This window comes from Arvicanthis niloticus, chromosome 4 (assembly GCF_011762505.2).
Source record: "Arvicanthis niloticus isolate mArvNil1 chromosome 4, mArvNil1.pat.X, whole genome shotgun sequence".
NCBI lineage: Eukaryota > Metazoa > Chordata > Mammalia > Rodentia > Muridae > Arvicanthis > Arvicanthis niloticus.
In genome coordinates this window covers 70,471,239-70,489,449 of record NC_047661.1, presented here as the reverse complement: position 1 = coordinate 70,489,449, position 18,211 = coordinate 70,471,239, and the positions used below count along the sequence as shown (strand labels likewise).

The 18,211-nt window shown below is 40.7% G+C and overlaps 1 protein-coding gene and 1 long non-coding RNA gene across 2 annotated transcripts; one reads left to right on the top strand and one right to left on the bottom strand.

Annotated features, from left to right (window-relative positions):
• Nucleotides 1-540: 540 nt before the first annotated feature.
• Nucleotides 541-18,068, bottom strand: LOC143442040 (uncharacterized). Its single transcript, XR_013109928.1, has 3 exons — nt 17,976-18,068; nt 3,843-3,887; nt 541-1,089 (listed from the first exon to the last, which is right to left on the bottom strand). It is a non-coding gene; the product is annotated as an uncharacterized LOC143442040 (long non-coding RNA).
• Prr9 (proline rich 9) lies at nt 1,897-3,594 on the top strand. The gene is made up of 2 exons (XM_034501291.2): nt 1,897-2,030; nt 2,492-3,594. Exon 2 carries the CDS (start codon nt 2,511-2,513, stop codon nt 2,859-2,861), a length of 351 nt encoding a protein of 116 aa, XP_034357182.1. The 5' UTR covers nt 1,897-2,030; nt 2,492-2,510; the 3' UTR covers nt 2,862-3,594.
• Nucleotides 18,069-18,211: the final 143 nt, after the last annotated feature.

Genomic DNA, 18,211 nt, shown 5'->3' with positions numbered 1-18,211 from the left:
ATGTGCTTTTTCTTGAATGTATGTATGCATATTACTACATGTGTTCAGTTCCTGAAGCAGCTAGAAGAGGACATGGGATCCCTGGAAACTGGAGATATAAACAGTTATGAGTTGCTATTGGATGCTGGAATAGAACCTGTCTTCTGCAAGAGCAGTCAGTGCTCTTACCACTGACCCATCTCTCTAGCCCCCAGAGCATTATCATTTTTAATGTTACTGAAATTTAATCTTACTAAATTAATTTAATTACTTAAATTAATTAATTTAGTAAATTTAACTTAATTTACTAAATTACTTACTTAATTTAATGTTACTGAAATATTAGCAGATGAAAATCAGCTCACCACTTTAGGGATTCTAGAGACTCCTCTCATGAATACTATTTCCCCAAAATATTAATATTTAGTTAAATAAATTAATATATTTTCTATTAAAAGTCTTTACCTTAATGAGCTCCACAGTTCACATTCTTCACTGAATTTTGTTGACTTTTAGGGTAAGCCTCCCCCACCCCCACCCTGTCCCCACCCTCTGCTGCTCCATCTTTGGGAAGCCTGTTCTACTTCTACCTTGAATTGTACTTTATACTGATTTTTTTAAAAAGTGAATTGTCATTTCTTGTGTCACTTTAAAAATCCAATGTACTTACTCTGTCTTGTGTATTGTACTTGAATTTTCAAACAAATTATTTCAGCAGAAGAAAAAGAAAAGGCTCTATGGTGGGACTGAAGCTTCTGAGTAGATTCTCCTCTGCTCACTTCTGTTTTGTATATCAACCCTTGCATTCCTTCATGGATACATGTACTTATCAATAATCACTTATCTTCTCTTGCCTTTCAGTTATCATATATGTGATTTTGTCAAGGCTTAGAACTTACAAAAAGAGTATGACCTTACATAAAAATTTCTAACTGCACTACTGAATGTCCTGTATATTACAAGCATAAATATGATGCAGTTTCATAGAGAAGTAAACTTTTGTCTAGTTTACAGTGACCAGGGGAGATTCTTGAAAGGTGGTTGACTTGAATATAGCTTGAATACTGCTGTGTCCAGAGAAGAAGGGGTCATCAATGAAAGTGACAAGACCTAGGGAAAAAATGGGTATATTGGTTTGAAACTTTCCTTTCCACTCTCAGTTTTCATTAGCCTAAACTTGACAAGTCCTTCAGGAGGCAAGGAGACAGACTTACCTTAGTTCAACTTGTTTCCTTGGTCACATGGAAAACTCTACCTTTCAAAGAGCACCAAATCTCAAAGTAGAGAAAATGAGGATGGCTTCTTCTCTTTTCCCCTTCACCATATTACCTGACTCAGGGGCAAGAAATTACTCTAACTTCAGTCAGAATTTTTATACAGGAAAAATACTCATTGTGCCTAGGATACTGTGGATCCTCAGCTTAGAACCAACCCCAAAGCAAGCCATTTGGGGTGGGGGGTCTGCATGCCTGCCTCCGAGCCAAGATCACCATCTACCTCAAAATGTAGAACCATGCCTTGAGCTAGCCTAGACAAAAAGTATGCAAGGGTTTTATGCTTCATATAGGAATAGCCAGTGGAAGTGTATGAAATAAGCCATACAAATTCTTAACTCAGACAGACCCCAGGCCTTAGGTACAAATTCTTCCTACTGGCAAAGATGAGATGAGCAAGGTTGATCTTATCTCTTACCACATCCTGAAACAGTGTGAGGAGACAAGTGACTTCAGCCTTGGTTTAACAGACAGATAACATTTTATGAACATTCTTTTCCTGCTGCCTCTAATGAAAGAGTTCTGTGTGGAGCCCCTCCCTGCTGAGGTCTGGTGAGAACCCAGAGGCCAAAATGCAGGCTGATTAACAGGCATCACAAGCAGTGACTCAAACCATTCGTGATTTCAGATGAAGCTTGTTACGGTGACTCCACAATTAGGACTTTAGGCCACGTGGCCAGTCCGTCCTCCAGGAGGCTATTCCAAGTACTGTATAAAAGTCCCCACCATCCTAGACTTCACAGTCCACATCCTTCATTGAATATCACTGAAGATCAGGTAAGCATTCCCCCCCTCCTTCTCTCTTTCTCCCTCCTCTCTGGTGTCCTTTCCTCTAATCCCCGATGTTCCATCTCTGAGAGGCCACCACTGTTCTGTTCCTGCACTAGACTATACTTTCTACTGTAGTTTTTAGACAGCTTGCCATTTCTTGGTCTACTTTATCTCATTTATTCTGTTTAGTGTACTGTCCCTGACTTTTAAAAATTATTAGCTAGATTCTGTGGTACGACTAGACAAAAGTCTGGGAGAATAGGAGAATACTTTCATCTTGGAAACAAGTGTCAAGGGGATCTAAAATAGGGATTTTTTTTTTAAAAAAAGAGAACAAAAATCAGACTTGGCGTTATTTATCTTCTCCCCCTACCCCACTCTCAGTCCTTCACACTCATGCACACCTTTCTAGCCCCCAGCCTTGGTGTTTTAATGTAAAATGTCTCAAATTGTCTGTTTGTTTTCAGGCTCTTCAAATCACCTGACATGTCTTTCAGTGATCAACAGTGCAAGCAACCATGTGTGCCACCCCCATGTCTTCAAAAGACCCAAGAAAAGTGCCAGGCCCAAGCTGAGGAGATGTGTGCCCCCTCATGTCAGGACCCCTGCCAAGATAAGTGTCCACAGCAAGCTCAGGAGGGATGTGTTCCTCAGTGCCAGGAGTTAAGCCAAGGAACCTGCCCACAGCAAGGTCAAGATCCATGTCTACCTCTAAGCCAAGACCAGTGCCTTCCTCAGTGTGCGGAGCCATGCCAAGAGCTAGCACAAACAAAATGTGTGGAGGAGTTCCCACAGAAGGTACAAGAGAAGTGTTCGTCCCAGAGCAAGGGAAAGTAGCTGCTCAAATGCCATCTGGAGTCAAAAAGGTGGCCAACAGATGAAAATACAACCCCAGTCCTTACGGTGACCTCCTCCTGTGGGTATCTCTGTATAAGATACTGTCTTGTCTCCTGACTTCCTCAGCATTCCAGGACTTGGTCTGTACCTCTGAAGATAGTTCTCTGTACTTTATTAACCTCTGTGAATAAGTGTTCTCAGCAGCTGGCAGACAGTCAAGAGTATAGGAGAGAGCGTGGTTATCAAGGCAGATCAACAAAGCCTAACACAGCTCTCCTTGGGCAAAACCTTACTTAGCTCTTAGTGCATAAGGGCCAAGGATGCCCTCATCCATCTTTCAGTCTGCAAGGCTCTCTTTCAAGCCTCAAGAGAGTCTTAATTTAACAGCTTTACAGTATTAAGAAGTTGGTGATGCTACAAAATCAAAAATGGTTTAATTTTGTTTCTGCATCCTAAACAAAAAGAATGGCTAGACATTGTAATGTGGTCTGTGCTTTGTAAAATTAAAAAAAAAAATTTTTTCAAAGACTGAATTCAAACAGCCAATAAGAAATACAAGTTGGGATCTTTGTCAGTCTTTGTGCTTTGTAGATGATCTTCTTTGGACCATTTGGTTTGAGAGGGCTTCAGATATTGTGTCTGGTCTTTAGTTTGTGTTTCTGTGATAGGAGCTGGATTGTCTCCAGTTTTCTTGCCTTTTCCCCTTGGTGAAAGTAAAATATGTAATAAAGCTCTTCCTAAGGCTGATTTCTGATGTGATATGTGTCCTTACAATCAGAGGTGTAACCCAATACCCAACCTAGATATACCAACTACCTTTGACTGCTACAGACAAGCTAACGTCAGCCTCCATGTCCCCCTCTCGTTCTCCCTCTCATCTTTCTAGCTCCTCCTCTTCTCCTCCTCCTCCCTTACTCTTCCTCTTCCTCTCCTTACTCCCTCCACCTTAGCTCCTCCTACAGATATGTGTCTTTTCCTTACCTTGGCTGACTCTCTGGGAATTATATTTTCCTTTTAGAGGTAAGTCTGTGGAAAGAATGAAAACATATCTCACAGATGCATGAAACTGCAGCAGAGAGATCTTTGGATCCCATAGACCAGCCCCCACACATTCCACACACACCTCTCCAGGATCATTTGTATACACTTCACATATTAAAAAATGTAGCAAAAGCTGACACCATCTCATACTGTAAACCTCAGGCCCAGGTTCTTTCCACAATAGTTTACTCCCTCTTTGGTGTGGTTTCAAGAGCAAAGGACTGAAATAGAGGGAGAGAAATTGTGTGGAAGAGCTACACCAAATAAACCCATTGACAACAAACTGCAAAGAGAAATAAAGTGCCTCTGAGATTAACACAACGTGAGCACCAAAATTGTTTGTCCTGCCATTTGGTCAGATTTCAGTAAAGCTAATATAGGTGACCTGGTTGTGTTCTGGTGCTCCCCCATCTAAGGACAAAACACAGCTGTGAACTTGTGTATAAGGGCCAAGGAAGTGCTGCACTGGCATGGAAGAGCCAACAGCCAGCTCTTCATTTCTTCATGAATGCCCTGACCTGGCCTGTGGGGAAGATGTGTCAAGGCTTGGCCTCAGAGTAGAACAGGAGCTCCTTACCCATCCCCTGCCTTCTCTCTCTACAGTCTTGAGAGAAGCATATGAAGGCCATTTGGAGAATATGTTTAACTTGTTTAACTCAACTGAGGACCTCCTGTCACATAGATCATACTCTCAGATTTAGAAATTTTTCTAAGATAAGACACAAATGTGACAGAATTTGAGGAAAGGTTTCAAGAGGCAATGTGGAATCATATGCAGGTGATATAGGCCATGTCCTGAGCTTTGTGCTTTTTCAACAAGGTTCTCACAACAGCTTCAGGGAGCTCAGCTGCCATCTATTAAGGAGCATGTTTGACCTTATAAGGGCCCTATAATTCAGAATGCTAACCCAGTCACTCTGAATCCTGAACAGAGCTCTTATTGGCATGACAAAGGTTCATGTGACACTCGGGGAGGTTTTCAGAAACTGTCTTTTCAAATATCTCTCATCCTCGTAAGCAGTATCCAGTAATTTTCTGAATGCCAGGCACTCTGCCAGTTACTGGAGAGATGATGAGCCAAGAGGTCAGTATCCCCATGCAGAGACAGCACTGTCTTTTTCTGCTATCCACTCTCATTAACACCTTTTCCCCAAACCTCTGGAACTCTCAAGTCCCTGACCATCTCCAGATGCCTGAATTAAAGTTCTTTTGCCTCATTGGCTAGCTAATTAGCTTTTTCTCACCCATTTTCCACACTGAAAATATTCCATTAATCTCCTGGGCCTAGTTGGTTCACAGATGAATCCTGCACAAAGATCCCCAAAATCCTACCATTGAGAACTTCTACTGAGCTGACAAGTCTCACTATTATGTCTCTAGCTTGGCTCAATTACAGAAAAAGTCTTTGTCCACTAACACTGAAGGCACCCATTGCAATCCAAAATCAGATACCCAGACCTGGAAAGGAAGTGCTGGACTAATGAGCAGGGATGGTCCAACCATATCAGATAGAAAAAGAGCCATGTGATTACAGGGGAGGTCTCCATGAATAGGAAGGGTACTAGGCTGCAGATTAAAGATAGGAAAGCAGACGCCAAGCAACTGGAAAAGCCTTCATCTAGCTGTCATGGGAACCTACACACAATCTCATGCTCACAGAACTCTGATCCAGGCCTCACAATCCATGATCATGAAGCCTGAAGGCCAGGAGAACAGCTAGGATCAGCCATATGACAGCCAGATTGGCCCAGCTGACTGCATGTGTGCAGTGGAGAAGATGCATTACCAAAGAGATTTCCAGTACTGGGACTTCTAGGTGATAGTTAACTGGGTATATGACAGTAGTGGGCCTATGGGGGAAAAGTTCAAGGGAGGATGATATGGATTTACTTATTATTCAAAAGAGCAATGGAAAGTCCCATCACCTCCACAGTGTGTTCAACCTGGCTCCAAAGAGCCACAATGGCATGAAAAAGAAATGTAGCTAGAGCAATTGGGAAGACAGACAACCAGAAACTTGTCATATATTTGGTTTTAAAAAGAAAGGAAGAAAGGAAGGAAGGAAGGAAGGAAGGAAGGAAGGAAGGAAGGAAGGAAGGGAGGGAGGGACGAAGAAAGGGAGGGAGGGAGGGAGGGAGGGAGGGAGGGAGGGAGGGAGGGAGGAAGGGAGGGAGGGAGGGAGGAACAAGGAAGGATGGAAGGAAGAAAAGAAGCAGGACTAGGACAGTTGTCCTAAAATATTTCAAGAGCTTTTAACAGACATAGTTGAGATTTCTATGAAGTATAAAAGAAGAAAGTTGGAACCCACAAACAGAAGCTATGAACTGTGTGTCTGTTTGTAAAACTTTCTTTTTTTAATATTATTCATTCTTTTTTTATTTAATATTTTATTTACAGTTAAGATGCCATCCCCTTTCCCCATTTCCCCTTCCTAGAAAACCCCTGTCCCATGACCCCCTTTCCTTTTTGCTTTTATACAATTTTTTTAAATGTTAATCAAAGGATTTATAAGTTTGGTAATGCTCAATCAGAACCCAATACCCAACCTAGATATAAAAACTATCTTTGACTGGTGGAGACCTGTGAACATCTGCCTCCATGCCCCCTCTCTCTTTCTCTCTCTCATCACCTAGCTTTTCCTCTCCTTCATCTTCTCTCCTTACTCCATCTCTTCCTCTCAATACTCCTTCCCACTTAGCTCCTCCTACATATCACTCTTCCTGTTAAAGTAAAACTTTTCTCTCAAGAATTCATTATTTTTAATAGCTGAGTAATACTCCATTGTGTAAGTGTACCACATTTTTTGTATCCATTCCTCTGTTGAGGGACATCTTGGTTCTTTCCAGCTTCTGGCTATTATAAATAAGGCTGCTATGAACATAGTGGAGCATGTCTTTATTATATGTTGGAGCGTCTTCTGGGTATATGCCCAGGAGTGCTACAGCTGGGTCCTCAGGTAATGCTATGTCCAGTTTTCTGAGGAACCTCCAGACTGATTTCCAGAGTGGTTGTACCAGCTTGCAATCCCACCAACAATAGAGGAGTGTTCCTCTTTCTCCACATCCTCGCCAGCATCTACTATCACCTGAGTTTTTGATCTTAGCCATTCTGATTGGTGTGAGGTGGTATCTCAGGGTTGTTTTGATTTGCATTTCCCTGATGATTAAGGATGTTGAGCATTTCTTAAGGTGCTTCTCAGCCATTCGAGTTTCCTCTGTTGAGAATTCTTTGTTTAGCTCTGTACCCCATATTTTAATAGGGTTATTTGATTCTCTGGAGTATAATTTCTTGAGTTCTTTGTATATCTTGGATTTTAGCCCTCTATCGGATGTAGGATTGGTTAGGATCTTTTCCCAATCTGTTGGTTGCTGATTTGTCTTATTGACAATGTTCTTTGCCTTACAGAAGCTTTGCAATTTGATGAGGTCCCATTTGTCAATTCTTGATCTTACAGCATAAGCCATTGGTATTCTGTTCAGGAACTTTTCCCCTGTGCCTAGGTATTCGAGGGTCTTTCCCACCTTCTCTTCTATTACTTTCAGTGTATCTGGTTTTAAGTTAAGGTCTTTTATCCACTTGGATTTGAGCTTTGTACAAGGAGATATGAATGGATCGATTTGCATCCTTCTACATGTTGACCTCCAGTTGAACCAACACCATTTGCTGAAAATGCTGTCCGTTTTCCACTGGATGGTTTTAGCTCCTTTGTCAAAGACCAAGTGACCATAGGTATGTGGGCTCATTTCTGGATCTTCAGTTCTATTCCATTGATCTTCATGCCTGTCTCTGTACCAATACCAGCAGTTTTTATTACTATTGCCCTGTAGTATAGGTTGAGGTCGGGGATGGTGATTCCCCCAGAAGTTCTTTTGTTGTTGAGAATAGTTCTCGCTAGCTATCCTGGGTTTTTTGTTGTTCCAAATAAATTTGCAAATTGCTCTTTCTATCTCTATGAAGAATTGATTTGGAATTTTGATGGGGATTGCATTGAATCTATAGATTGCTTTTGGCAAGATGGCCATTTTTACTATATTAATCCTGCCAATCCAGGAGCATGGGAGATTTTTCCATCTTCTGAGATCTTCTTCAATTTCTTTCTTCAGAGACTTGAAGTTCTTGTCATACAGATCTTTCACTTGCTTAGTTAGATTCACTCAAAGATATTTTATATTATTTGTAACTATTGTAAAGGGTGTCATTTCCATAATTTCTTTCTCAGCCTGTTTATCTTTTGAGTATAGGAAGGCTACTGATTTGTTTGAGTTGATTTTATATCCAGCCACTTTACTGAAGTTGTTTATCAGGCTTAGGAGTTCTCTGGTGGAAGTTTTGGGGTCACTTAAGTATACTATCATATCATCTGCAAATAGTGAAATTTTGACTTCTTCCTTTCCTAGTTGTATCCCTTTGACTTCCTTTTGTTGTCTAATCGCTCTAGCTAGGACTTCCAGTACTATATTGAATAGGTAGGGTGAGAGTGGGCAGCCTTGTCTGGTCCCTGATCTTAGTGGGATTGCTTCAAGTTTCTCTCCATTTAGTTTGATGTTGGCTACTGGCTTGCTGTATATTACTTTTACTATGTTTAGGTATGGACCTTGAATTCCTAATCTTTCCAAGACTTTTAACATGAAGGGATGTTGTCTTTTGTCAAATGCTTTCTCAGCATCTAATGAGATGATCATGTGGGTTTTTCTTTGAGTTTATTTATGTAGTGGATTACATTGATGGATTTCCGAATATTGAACCATCCCTGCATTCCTGGGAGAAAGCCTACTTGATCATGATGGATGATTGCTTTGATGTGTTGTTGGATTCGGTTTGCGAGAATTTTATTGAGTATTTTTGCATCGATATTCATAAGAGAGATTGGTCTGTAGTCCTCCTTCTTTGTTGGGTCTTTGTGAGGCTTAGGTATGAGCGTAATGGTAGCTTCATAGAACGAATTGGGTATTATTCCTTCTGTTTCTATTCTGTGGAATAGCTTGAAGAGAATTGGTATTAGGTCTTCCTGGAAGGTCTGATAGAATTCTACATTAAAACCATCTGGTCCCGGACTTTTTTTGGTGGGGAGGTTTTTAATGACTGCTTCTATTTCTTTAGGGGTTATGCGACTGTTTAGATGATTTATCTGCTCCTCGTTTAAGTTTGGTACCTGGTATCTATCTAGAAAAAATGTCCATTTCATCCAGATTTTCCAATTTTGTTGAGTATAGGCCTTTGTAGTAGGATCTGATGAATTTTTAATTTCCTCTGTTTCTGTTGTTATGTCTCCCTTTTCAGTTCTGATTTTATTAATTAGAGTACTGTCTCTGCCCCCTTTGGTTAGTCTGGCTAAGGGTTTGTCTATCTTGTTGATTTTCTCAAAAAACCAGCTCCTGGTTTTGTTGATATTTTATATAGTTCTTTTTGTTTCAACTTGGTTGATTTCAGCCCTGAGTTTGATTATTTCCTGTCATCTAATCCTCTTGGGTATATTAGCTTCTTTTTGTTCTAACTCTTTCAGTTGTGCTGTCAAGTTATTAATGTACATTCTTTCCATTTTCTTTTTGTGAGCACTTAGCCCTATGATTTTTCCTCTTAGTACTGCTTTCATGGAGTCCCACAAGTTTTGATATGATGTGTCCTCATTTTCATTTAATTCTAAAAAGTCTTTAATTTCGTTCTTTATTTCTTCCTTGACCAAGTTATCATTGAGTAGAGCATTGTTCAGTTGCCAATGTATGTGGGCTTTCTGTTGTTTTTGTCCATGTCAAAGACGAGTGTTAGTCCATGGTGGTCTGATAAGGTACTAGGGATTATTTCAACCTTTTTATATCTGTTGAGGCCTGTTTTGTGACCAATTATATGGTCTATTTTGGAGAAGGTACCATGAGGTGCTGAGAAGAAGGTCTATTCTTTTGTTTTAGGAAAAATGATTTTATTTGATACTAGAATTGCTACTCCAGCTTGTTTCTTGGGGCCATTTGCTTGGAAGATTGTTTTCCAACCTTTTACTCTGAGGTAGTGTCTGTCTTTTTCACAAAGGTGCGTTTCCTGTATGCAGCAAAATGTTGGGTCCTGTTTATGTATCCAATCTGATAGTCTATGTCTTTTTATTGGAGAATTGAGTCCATTGATATTAATAGATATTAAGGAAAAATGAATGTTGTTTCCTGTTATTTTTGTTATTGGCAGTGGTGTTATGTTTGTATTGCTACCTTCTTTTAGGGTTGTTAGAAGATTACTTTCTTGCTTTTTCTAGGTTGTAGTTTCTCTCCTTGTTTTGGAGTTTTCCACCAATTATCCTTTGAAGGGCTGGATTTGTGGTAAGATATTGTGTAAATTTGGATTTGTCATGGAATATTTTGGTTTCTCCATCAATATTGATTGAGAGTTTTGCTGGGTAAAGTAGTCTGGGCTGGCATTTGTGTTCTCTTAGGACCTGTATGATATCAGTCCAGGATCTTCTGGCTTTTATAGTCTCTGGTGAGAAGTCTGGTGTAATTCTTATAGGTCTGTCTTTATATTTTACTTTACCTTTTTCCCTTACTGCTTTTAGTATTTTTTCTTTGTTTTGTATATTTGATGTTTTGATTATTATGTGACGAGAGGTATTTCTTTTCTGGTCTAGTCTATTTGGGGTTCTGTAGGCTTCTTGTATATTTAAGGACATCTCTTTCTTTAGGTTAGGGAAGTTTTCCTCTATAATTTTGTTGAAGATATTTACTGGCCCTTTAAGTTGGGAGTCTTCACCTTCATCTATACTTATTATCCTTAGGTTTGGTCTTCTCATTGTGTCCTGGATTTCCTGGATGTTTTGGGTTAAGAGCTTTTTGCATTTTGCATTTTCTTTGACAGTTGTGTCAATGTTTTCCATGGTGTCTTCTGCACATGAGATTCTCTCTTCTATCTCTAGTATTCTGTTGGTAATGCTTGCATCTATGACTTCTGGTCTTTTTCTTAGGTTTTCTATCTCCAGAGTAGTCTCCTTTTGAGATTTCTTTATTGCTTCTACTTCCATTTTTAGATCCTGGACAATTTTGTTTAATTCCTTCATCTGTTTGGTTGTGTTTTCTTGCATTTCTTTAAGGGCTTCTACCTGTTTACCTGTGTTCTCCTCAAATTCTTTGAGAGTGTTATTTATTACCTTCTTAAAGTCCTCTAACATCATCATGAGAAGTGATTTTAATTCTGGGTCCTGCTTTTCTGGTGTGATGTGGTATTCAGGACTTGTTATGGTGGGGGAACTGGGTTCTGGTGATGCCAAGTAGCTTTGGTTTCTGTTGTTTACATTCCTGCGCTTGCCTTTTGCCATTTGGTTAACTGTAGTTCTACTCACACTCACTGGTTCTGACTGGAGTCTGCCTTTCCAGTTATCTTGGTTGTATCAGAACTCCTCGGGGTATGGATGACTCTATGATCCTGAGCTCTAGCTGCTCTGGGTTCAGTGGCTCTTCTAGGATATTTCAGGATATGGAGTCTCCACAGTGGTAGACCAGCTAGGTATTTGCTGTTCTGAATGTAGTTGCTCCTCTAGGATGCTTCAGGATATGGCGTCCCCTGCTCTGCTGCTCTGTGGGCCGTGTCCTCACTAGGATGCCTGTAGCTCTACAATCTTTGACCTCTCTTGGGTGCCTCTGCAGCTCTGTGGTCTGTGCCTTCCCTAGGGTGCCTCCGAACTCAGTTTCCAGAGGGGAGCAGATTGGCTGGGAGACTGCTGGAGCCACAGGTATCCGGGCCAGAGGTGGAAGGGGAGTGGTTCTCTGCAGGGGCAGGGTCTGGCAGCCAGGTGCCCTCTGGGGGGCTCTCTACTGCCAGATGTGCTTCTAAGGCCTAGGGCTGTGGGCAGGTTCTCCTACCTTCTGCTCTGTGATCTGTGCCCTCCCTAGGGTGCCTCGGAACTCAGTTTCCAGAGGGAAGCAGATAGGCTGGGAGACTGCTCGAGCCACTGGTATCCAGGCCAGAGGCGGAAGGCGTAAAACTTTCTTATAACAGAAGCTGCCATAGATGCTGTAGATGCATTGTGCCCCCAAGAATTGGAGATGCACAAGAAAGCGGGTGACAGGCAAACTTCCCCAGTGTTTAACTCTCAGTCTCACCCAGCTGTCGGGGCAGAACTGGGACGGGAGCAGGGGTTCTCCCTAGAAACATGAGAAGAACACTTTTTGATGGCGTTCTGAGGGGCTAGGTTCCTAACCACCCTTAAAGGCAAAAATAAGGACAAGTAGATAGTAGAGAGCAGCTCACTCATATTTAAGGTTCTCTGATATGTTTAAGGAGCTAAGATGTCAGTCCTAAGTACACTGTAGAAATACCTGTTGATCTCCAAATCTAATCTTCCAGCTGGGCTGTTCTTCCAGTCTTCTCCTCTTCTATCCTTAACTTTTTGTCATCAGACACAGCCCATGTAGCCCACTTGTTTTTCTACCTGACAACTCTTCACAGCCTCCATTCTGCCTGCATTTGCTTTTCTCTGACTCAGTTCCACCACTTTCGTGTTGACGAGTCTATGAGATCCTCTCTTGTGTCTCCTTGAACCCTTTTTGAGGCTTATTTTCTAAAAATAAAGAAAGCATACAAGGGAGGTCATCTCCTTGCCTCTTGTACTCCATTTCGCTATGCCCATCCTGGGAATCTGTACCACAATTTCTCAATACTTGTGTGAGAATAACATGTATCTTGACAGCCCAAGAGCCCTAAATGACTCTTGGAGCTAGCAACAGTCTTTACCTGATTTTGTAGGGCCAGGAACCTGAAATCCAAGATACCCTCATAACTGGTCAACCAACAGAACCTCTGATGCAGGCACCAAGAGAATGATAGCCTCTGGGACCCCATTATCCCAACTGATGAAGTGATCTACTCATCTTGGTTTATCAAGGAATTTCCTAATTTACACACTGAAAATTCTGTACCCTAGGAACCCACCAAGTTTTGGACAACCTGGGTCATTGTTGTGCCTCATAATGTACCTGCACACAGAGATATGTTGCTTAGTGTTGCAGATGCACAGAAGGAAAGCAAGTAAGGTTGTTCAAACTGGAGCAATTTACAATCTGGAGACTTTTCTGGAAAACTGAAGAATCAAATACCTGTCCTCTTTGTAAACACGGTCACTGTGATTTGGTGGGAAGCTAGATCAGTAGGCAGGTGCCAAGGTTATTACTATATAAACCTAAATTAGCAGGTCTTGAACAAGACAGCTAGTGTACGGGGGCATATGCCTTGTCCCACTATTCCCATGCCATATAGGCTAGACTTTGTCATTGCTGCTCTTCTTTCTCTCCTACAAACACCTGCCTTACCCCTAGAGCTGTCTGAAGGACAATGTAGGCTGGCTGCCATTGGCCTCCTCAACTAAAGCTTCTATATCTCCCCTTTTTGCAGCCTGCCTCATAGCTTACCTATTCTCCTTTGGAAGCTTCTAAGAAAGCTTTTCTCCTTTCCCAACAGCACCACCTAATGATCACAGATACACTCAGCCTTCTTCTAGATACATTATACCTGGAATGGTTCAGAGAGGGCCTGTCTCTGAATAGGCTAGTTCACAAACAATAAACCAGCCAGTCATATGGGAATGGAGAATAAATGTTGGTGCCAGGAAAATAGAAGCTGCCAAGATTTCTGCAGGATACATGCCGCTACAGGGCCTGTTCCTGATGTTGTGTTTGTTGGTTGGCACTGACCAGCTTTTACTCTTTTAAATAAAAGAAACTAGAGGGTGAGGTCTCTGAATACAATGACACATGAACCAGGATTGAAAATCCTTTAAATGAATACCTGGCCTGTTATGTTTTTACCATCACTGAAAATACACAAGCAGAAACCAAATGTCTGTCTGAAAGGGTTTTAGGAATTGGGGGCTGGATTTCTTTTCAGTGTTTCAATTCATATACCTTTGCACTTCAATTCCTTACAGTTGCCCTGAGATTTTGTTCCTCTCTAAATGAAAAAGTACAGCTTTGGCTGGCCAGTCACAAAAGGGGTGCCCACAGTCCAAAACCACAGCATGGGCTTCTCAAACCAGCAGCAGAAGAGCAACAAGTGGGAACTGTCTTTCACTGACTGCTTCCACTCTCTTAGTAACTCACAGCATGGAAGACAGGACTTCTCTCCAGGACTCTGGGAAAAGGTGCCTTAAGTGGTTAGTGAAATGGCCTTACTCACCAGAGTCTCAGGTTTATGTGTTATATACCTACACCGTAGCAACAAAAATATTTAAGTAGACCAACAAGCATTAAAAAAACACTGCTTATCCCATTGTATATCTGAGAAATCCAAATTTAAAAACAAAACAAAAACCAAACGTACCAACCAACCAACCATAGTTGGTAGCCTAAAATTAAAGGGCAGAATGCCAGTGTTGACGAGGCTATGGGAGCACAAACTGGAGCAACCATCTTGGAAATTGTTTATGAGTAATTAGTGAAACCAAATATATGCATAGCCAGTGACTACAGTGACTACAGAGTTCTCTCCTAGCCATGGGCCCTGGATGTGGTCACACAAAGCTTATACAGGATAACATTCTAGTGTGACTCCTAGCAGTTAAAGATTGGAAATAACTCAAATTACCACCAAGGAATAAATAAATAAACCGATGCAAATGAGTGTCTACTGCACAAAGCAATGCGGGTGAATCTCACAAACATAAATTAAATGATCAAGAAAATAAGGGTTAATTTAGAAAGTGTTAGTATGAAACATAAAACATTCTCATCTACTGAAGGCAAAAATGAAACATTAGCTCAGAAACTCTATCCTGATACTTTACCCAATGACAGGAGATTTTTAAATGATTTAAAACACAACAGATACTCAGGAATCAGAATGCCTGGATTTAAATCTCATGTTTCTAAACATCTATGAGATTTTGAGTAAGTCTTTATTTGAGCCTTGTATTCTTATTTATAACATAGACATAACAGTATGACATACCTCTTTTGCTTGTTAATATAAATAAGTTAATATTCATAAAATGATTAGAGAAAAAGAATTTGCCTGCACTATTATTTGTGAGCACTTTCTACATGACAAGCTCTCTCCAGGATACTATGAATACAGTGATAAGCAGGCAGATGCACTCCTGTATGCAAGCACAAGTTCCAGTAGAAAAAATAAATCATTAAAGTAAACATATAATGCACTGAAGTAATCACATATGGACTGAAGTAAACATATAATTCTAAATTTTGCTATATTAAAAATAGAGAAGAATCCCTTGGTGTAAAAAGCAAGGAACCAGGGGACAATCCAGGTGAAGAGAAGATAAAAAAAAATTCATGAATAGAAAAACAAAGTATTTGGGGAAAAATTACACATACACATACACACACACACACACACACATACACACACAAATTACAAAGATAGAATTTAACTAAAAACTACAAAAGAAGGGTTGTATATACAAGAGTCAATTCCCAGAAGACTTTGTCCTAAAAATAAGACATTATTAAATATTTAAGGTATAAGACTATTACTATAATTACATATTTAAAATATCACTCTAACAGTATGAGAACAGATTACAGGTAACAGGCTAAAAGGACAGGAGCTTTACCCAGAGTTTCTGGAACAATCACTTAGAGCAGCAGCCACCATCTGATGAACTGAGGCAGATGGAGTGATAGGTTTGATGGTGACCAGGAAAAGAAGCTGACCAGGGACTCAGCTTTTAGTGCATTCATGTTGAGATGTTTATAACACCCAAGCAAATACAGGTGTTCAGAGTCAAAAGCTCCAGAGTGGGGAGTTGTAGGCATAGGAATCTACCCAGAGGATCTGTGATTATATGAGTAGTACGCAAATCCCTCACCCAGCCACTGAAACGAGAAGAGACTCTGGGGGGTGGGGCTTCCCCTTTATATGTGAAAGCAAAATATTAAACTTCGGGCCTTGATCAGAATACGTTGTCTTGGCCCCATGTTTTCTCTCACCCTCCGTTCCCCTTTCATTCCTAGCCTTCCTTTCAGGTGAACCCAGTTACCCTTAGCTGCTGGCGGCTACAGGTGATGACATCACTGTCAGCAGAATATAGATCATGAAGAGGATTGAAGACCATGCTCCTGGGAACTCCCAACATGTGGGTGCTGAGGGGAAGAGACTTTAGGAAAATGGTTAGAGAAGAAGCAGTGAGTGACTTAAGAGAAAATTCAGGAAGGAACAATTGTGGGACAATTCTGATGCTGTGGAGATCAGTAAGCAAACTGATACTGTAGCAGAACTGGAGTACTGAGGTGGGATAGAATCCCAGATCAGCCCCCACTGATGCCTCAATCACAAGTATTACTCATGTACTCTGTATGTCTAACACACATCCTTTTCCTCAGTCCCACCATTCATCAGGTTCCGGTAGATAGTAATGGTTGAATGAATGAGCCACTAATGAACTGAAGGCCTGAAAGTTTTAGTAACTTCATCAAGATTATCCAGTTAGTCTCCTGATTCCTGCTATTGTTTGAAATGTGAGATCTCAGCCTGCCACTGCCATCTCCAACCAGCCTGTTTCGTGTACTTCCCTGCTACTGTAGTGACAGTCACTTATGCTTATCGCTGTGGAGCTACAAGAATAAACTTTTTCTTCTATTTATAAAACTATCCAGCCAGTAAGCAGCAGCACTGGAATCCAGACCATCTGAGTGCAAGGCCCATATTCTTGATCTAAAACTACACCCATTATCCAGGAAAAAAGACCTCTAGTGACACTCTCATTCAGAATGAAATCTGAATTGGAATCTGATGCTTAAGAGTTTATTCAAGCATATGTATGAGGAGTGATAGGTACTCTTCTAGAGCACCTAATCAGTGTGCTCTAGAATGAGTGTAGTGCACCTTTGGGTAGGTAATGCCTGCCATGCAAATGTGTTTTCAGTCAGATCTGAGATCTTGTGTCTGTCAGGCCTCACAACTCATAGTGTAAAAACTAGTTCAGAATGTAGTCAGGATCATTGTAAAAAAAAAATGATGGGTACATTTTGTTGTGATTATGGTGGTGGTGATGATGATGATGTAATGATATTGGAGAAATGCTATTTTAATGAGAATGTCTCCCATAGCCTTATGTATTTAAACACTAGTTCCTCAGTTAGTGGTGCTGTTTGGGGAGGGGTTAGATATAGCCTTGTTGGAGGAAGAGCATCACTGGAGGTAGACTTTAGAGTTTAAAGACTCATATCATTCCCAATTGTCCTAGCTGATTTCTGTCTGTGGTTCAAGATATAAGGTATCAATTTATGGCTCCTGCTGCTATGCCTCTCTGCCATGATGGTAATGGACTCTTATTCCTCTGGCTTCATAAGCCCAAATAAACACTTTCTCCTATAAGTTGCTATAGTCAGGGTGTTTTGTTACAGCAACAGAAAAGTAATGAATATGGGGGGAGAGAAGAATGAATATTCTCAGGCATGAATTTGCCAACAGAACTCTGATCATAGTACCTTTTATTAATAACATCAGAGCAGCATACCTATCTATAGATTAATTATTGTATTCCTGTTTATTTAATCATCCTTTCATGATGTGAATGAGGATAAAAAAAAAAATAGCTAAAATCTCCAGTGTTCTACCTTGACTGCTAGGTGAATTCTAGAGCACTTTCAGAGAGGTGAATATTAGGAACTCAGAGATAGATGCTCAGAGATATATATATATATAGATAGATAGATAGATAGATAGATAGATGTAGATATAGATATAGATAGATATATTTGAGAGTTGCTATCACACAGAAGATATTAGAGATAAGAGAGAGGCTGAGGAAACCAAGATCAAGGAAAAGAGGGTCCCAATAATCCTAGGATACTGTTGGATCTCAGAGTTGAATAGCAGAGTAAGAATCTACAAAAGAAACATGGAGTAAAGAAAGCTAAAAGGATGAGGAGAGAATATAGGAGTCCAAAAAGGAAACATGATCAATAGACTTAAGCAATTCTAATATAACAGTAGATTCGGCATGACCAGGAAATTTTAAGTGGCAGCTCAGGAAACAGATTAAGACAGAATAGCCTGCAGGTCTATAGAGAGGGGCTGAGGGGATGTCTGGATTCACCAGGATTGGTTTTGCTATCTAGAGACAACCTGGACCAGACTCACCTGAGGAAATAAGAGGCTGCAATGATGGGTATCTTGCTACAGAATTCTGGGTGTGGGTGCACTGGTGGGGAAAAAGCAAATTGAACACATGCTTTCCAACACCAGTAAAGAAGCCAATGCCGAAGCCCAGACTTCCATTTATAAGGCTTCTATGGGTGGACCTGGACTACTCACATGAGCACCATGCCCCAGTTACAAAAGTAGCCACACCTGAGCCTTTAATGCCACAGAAGCTG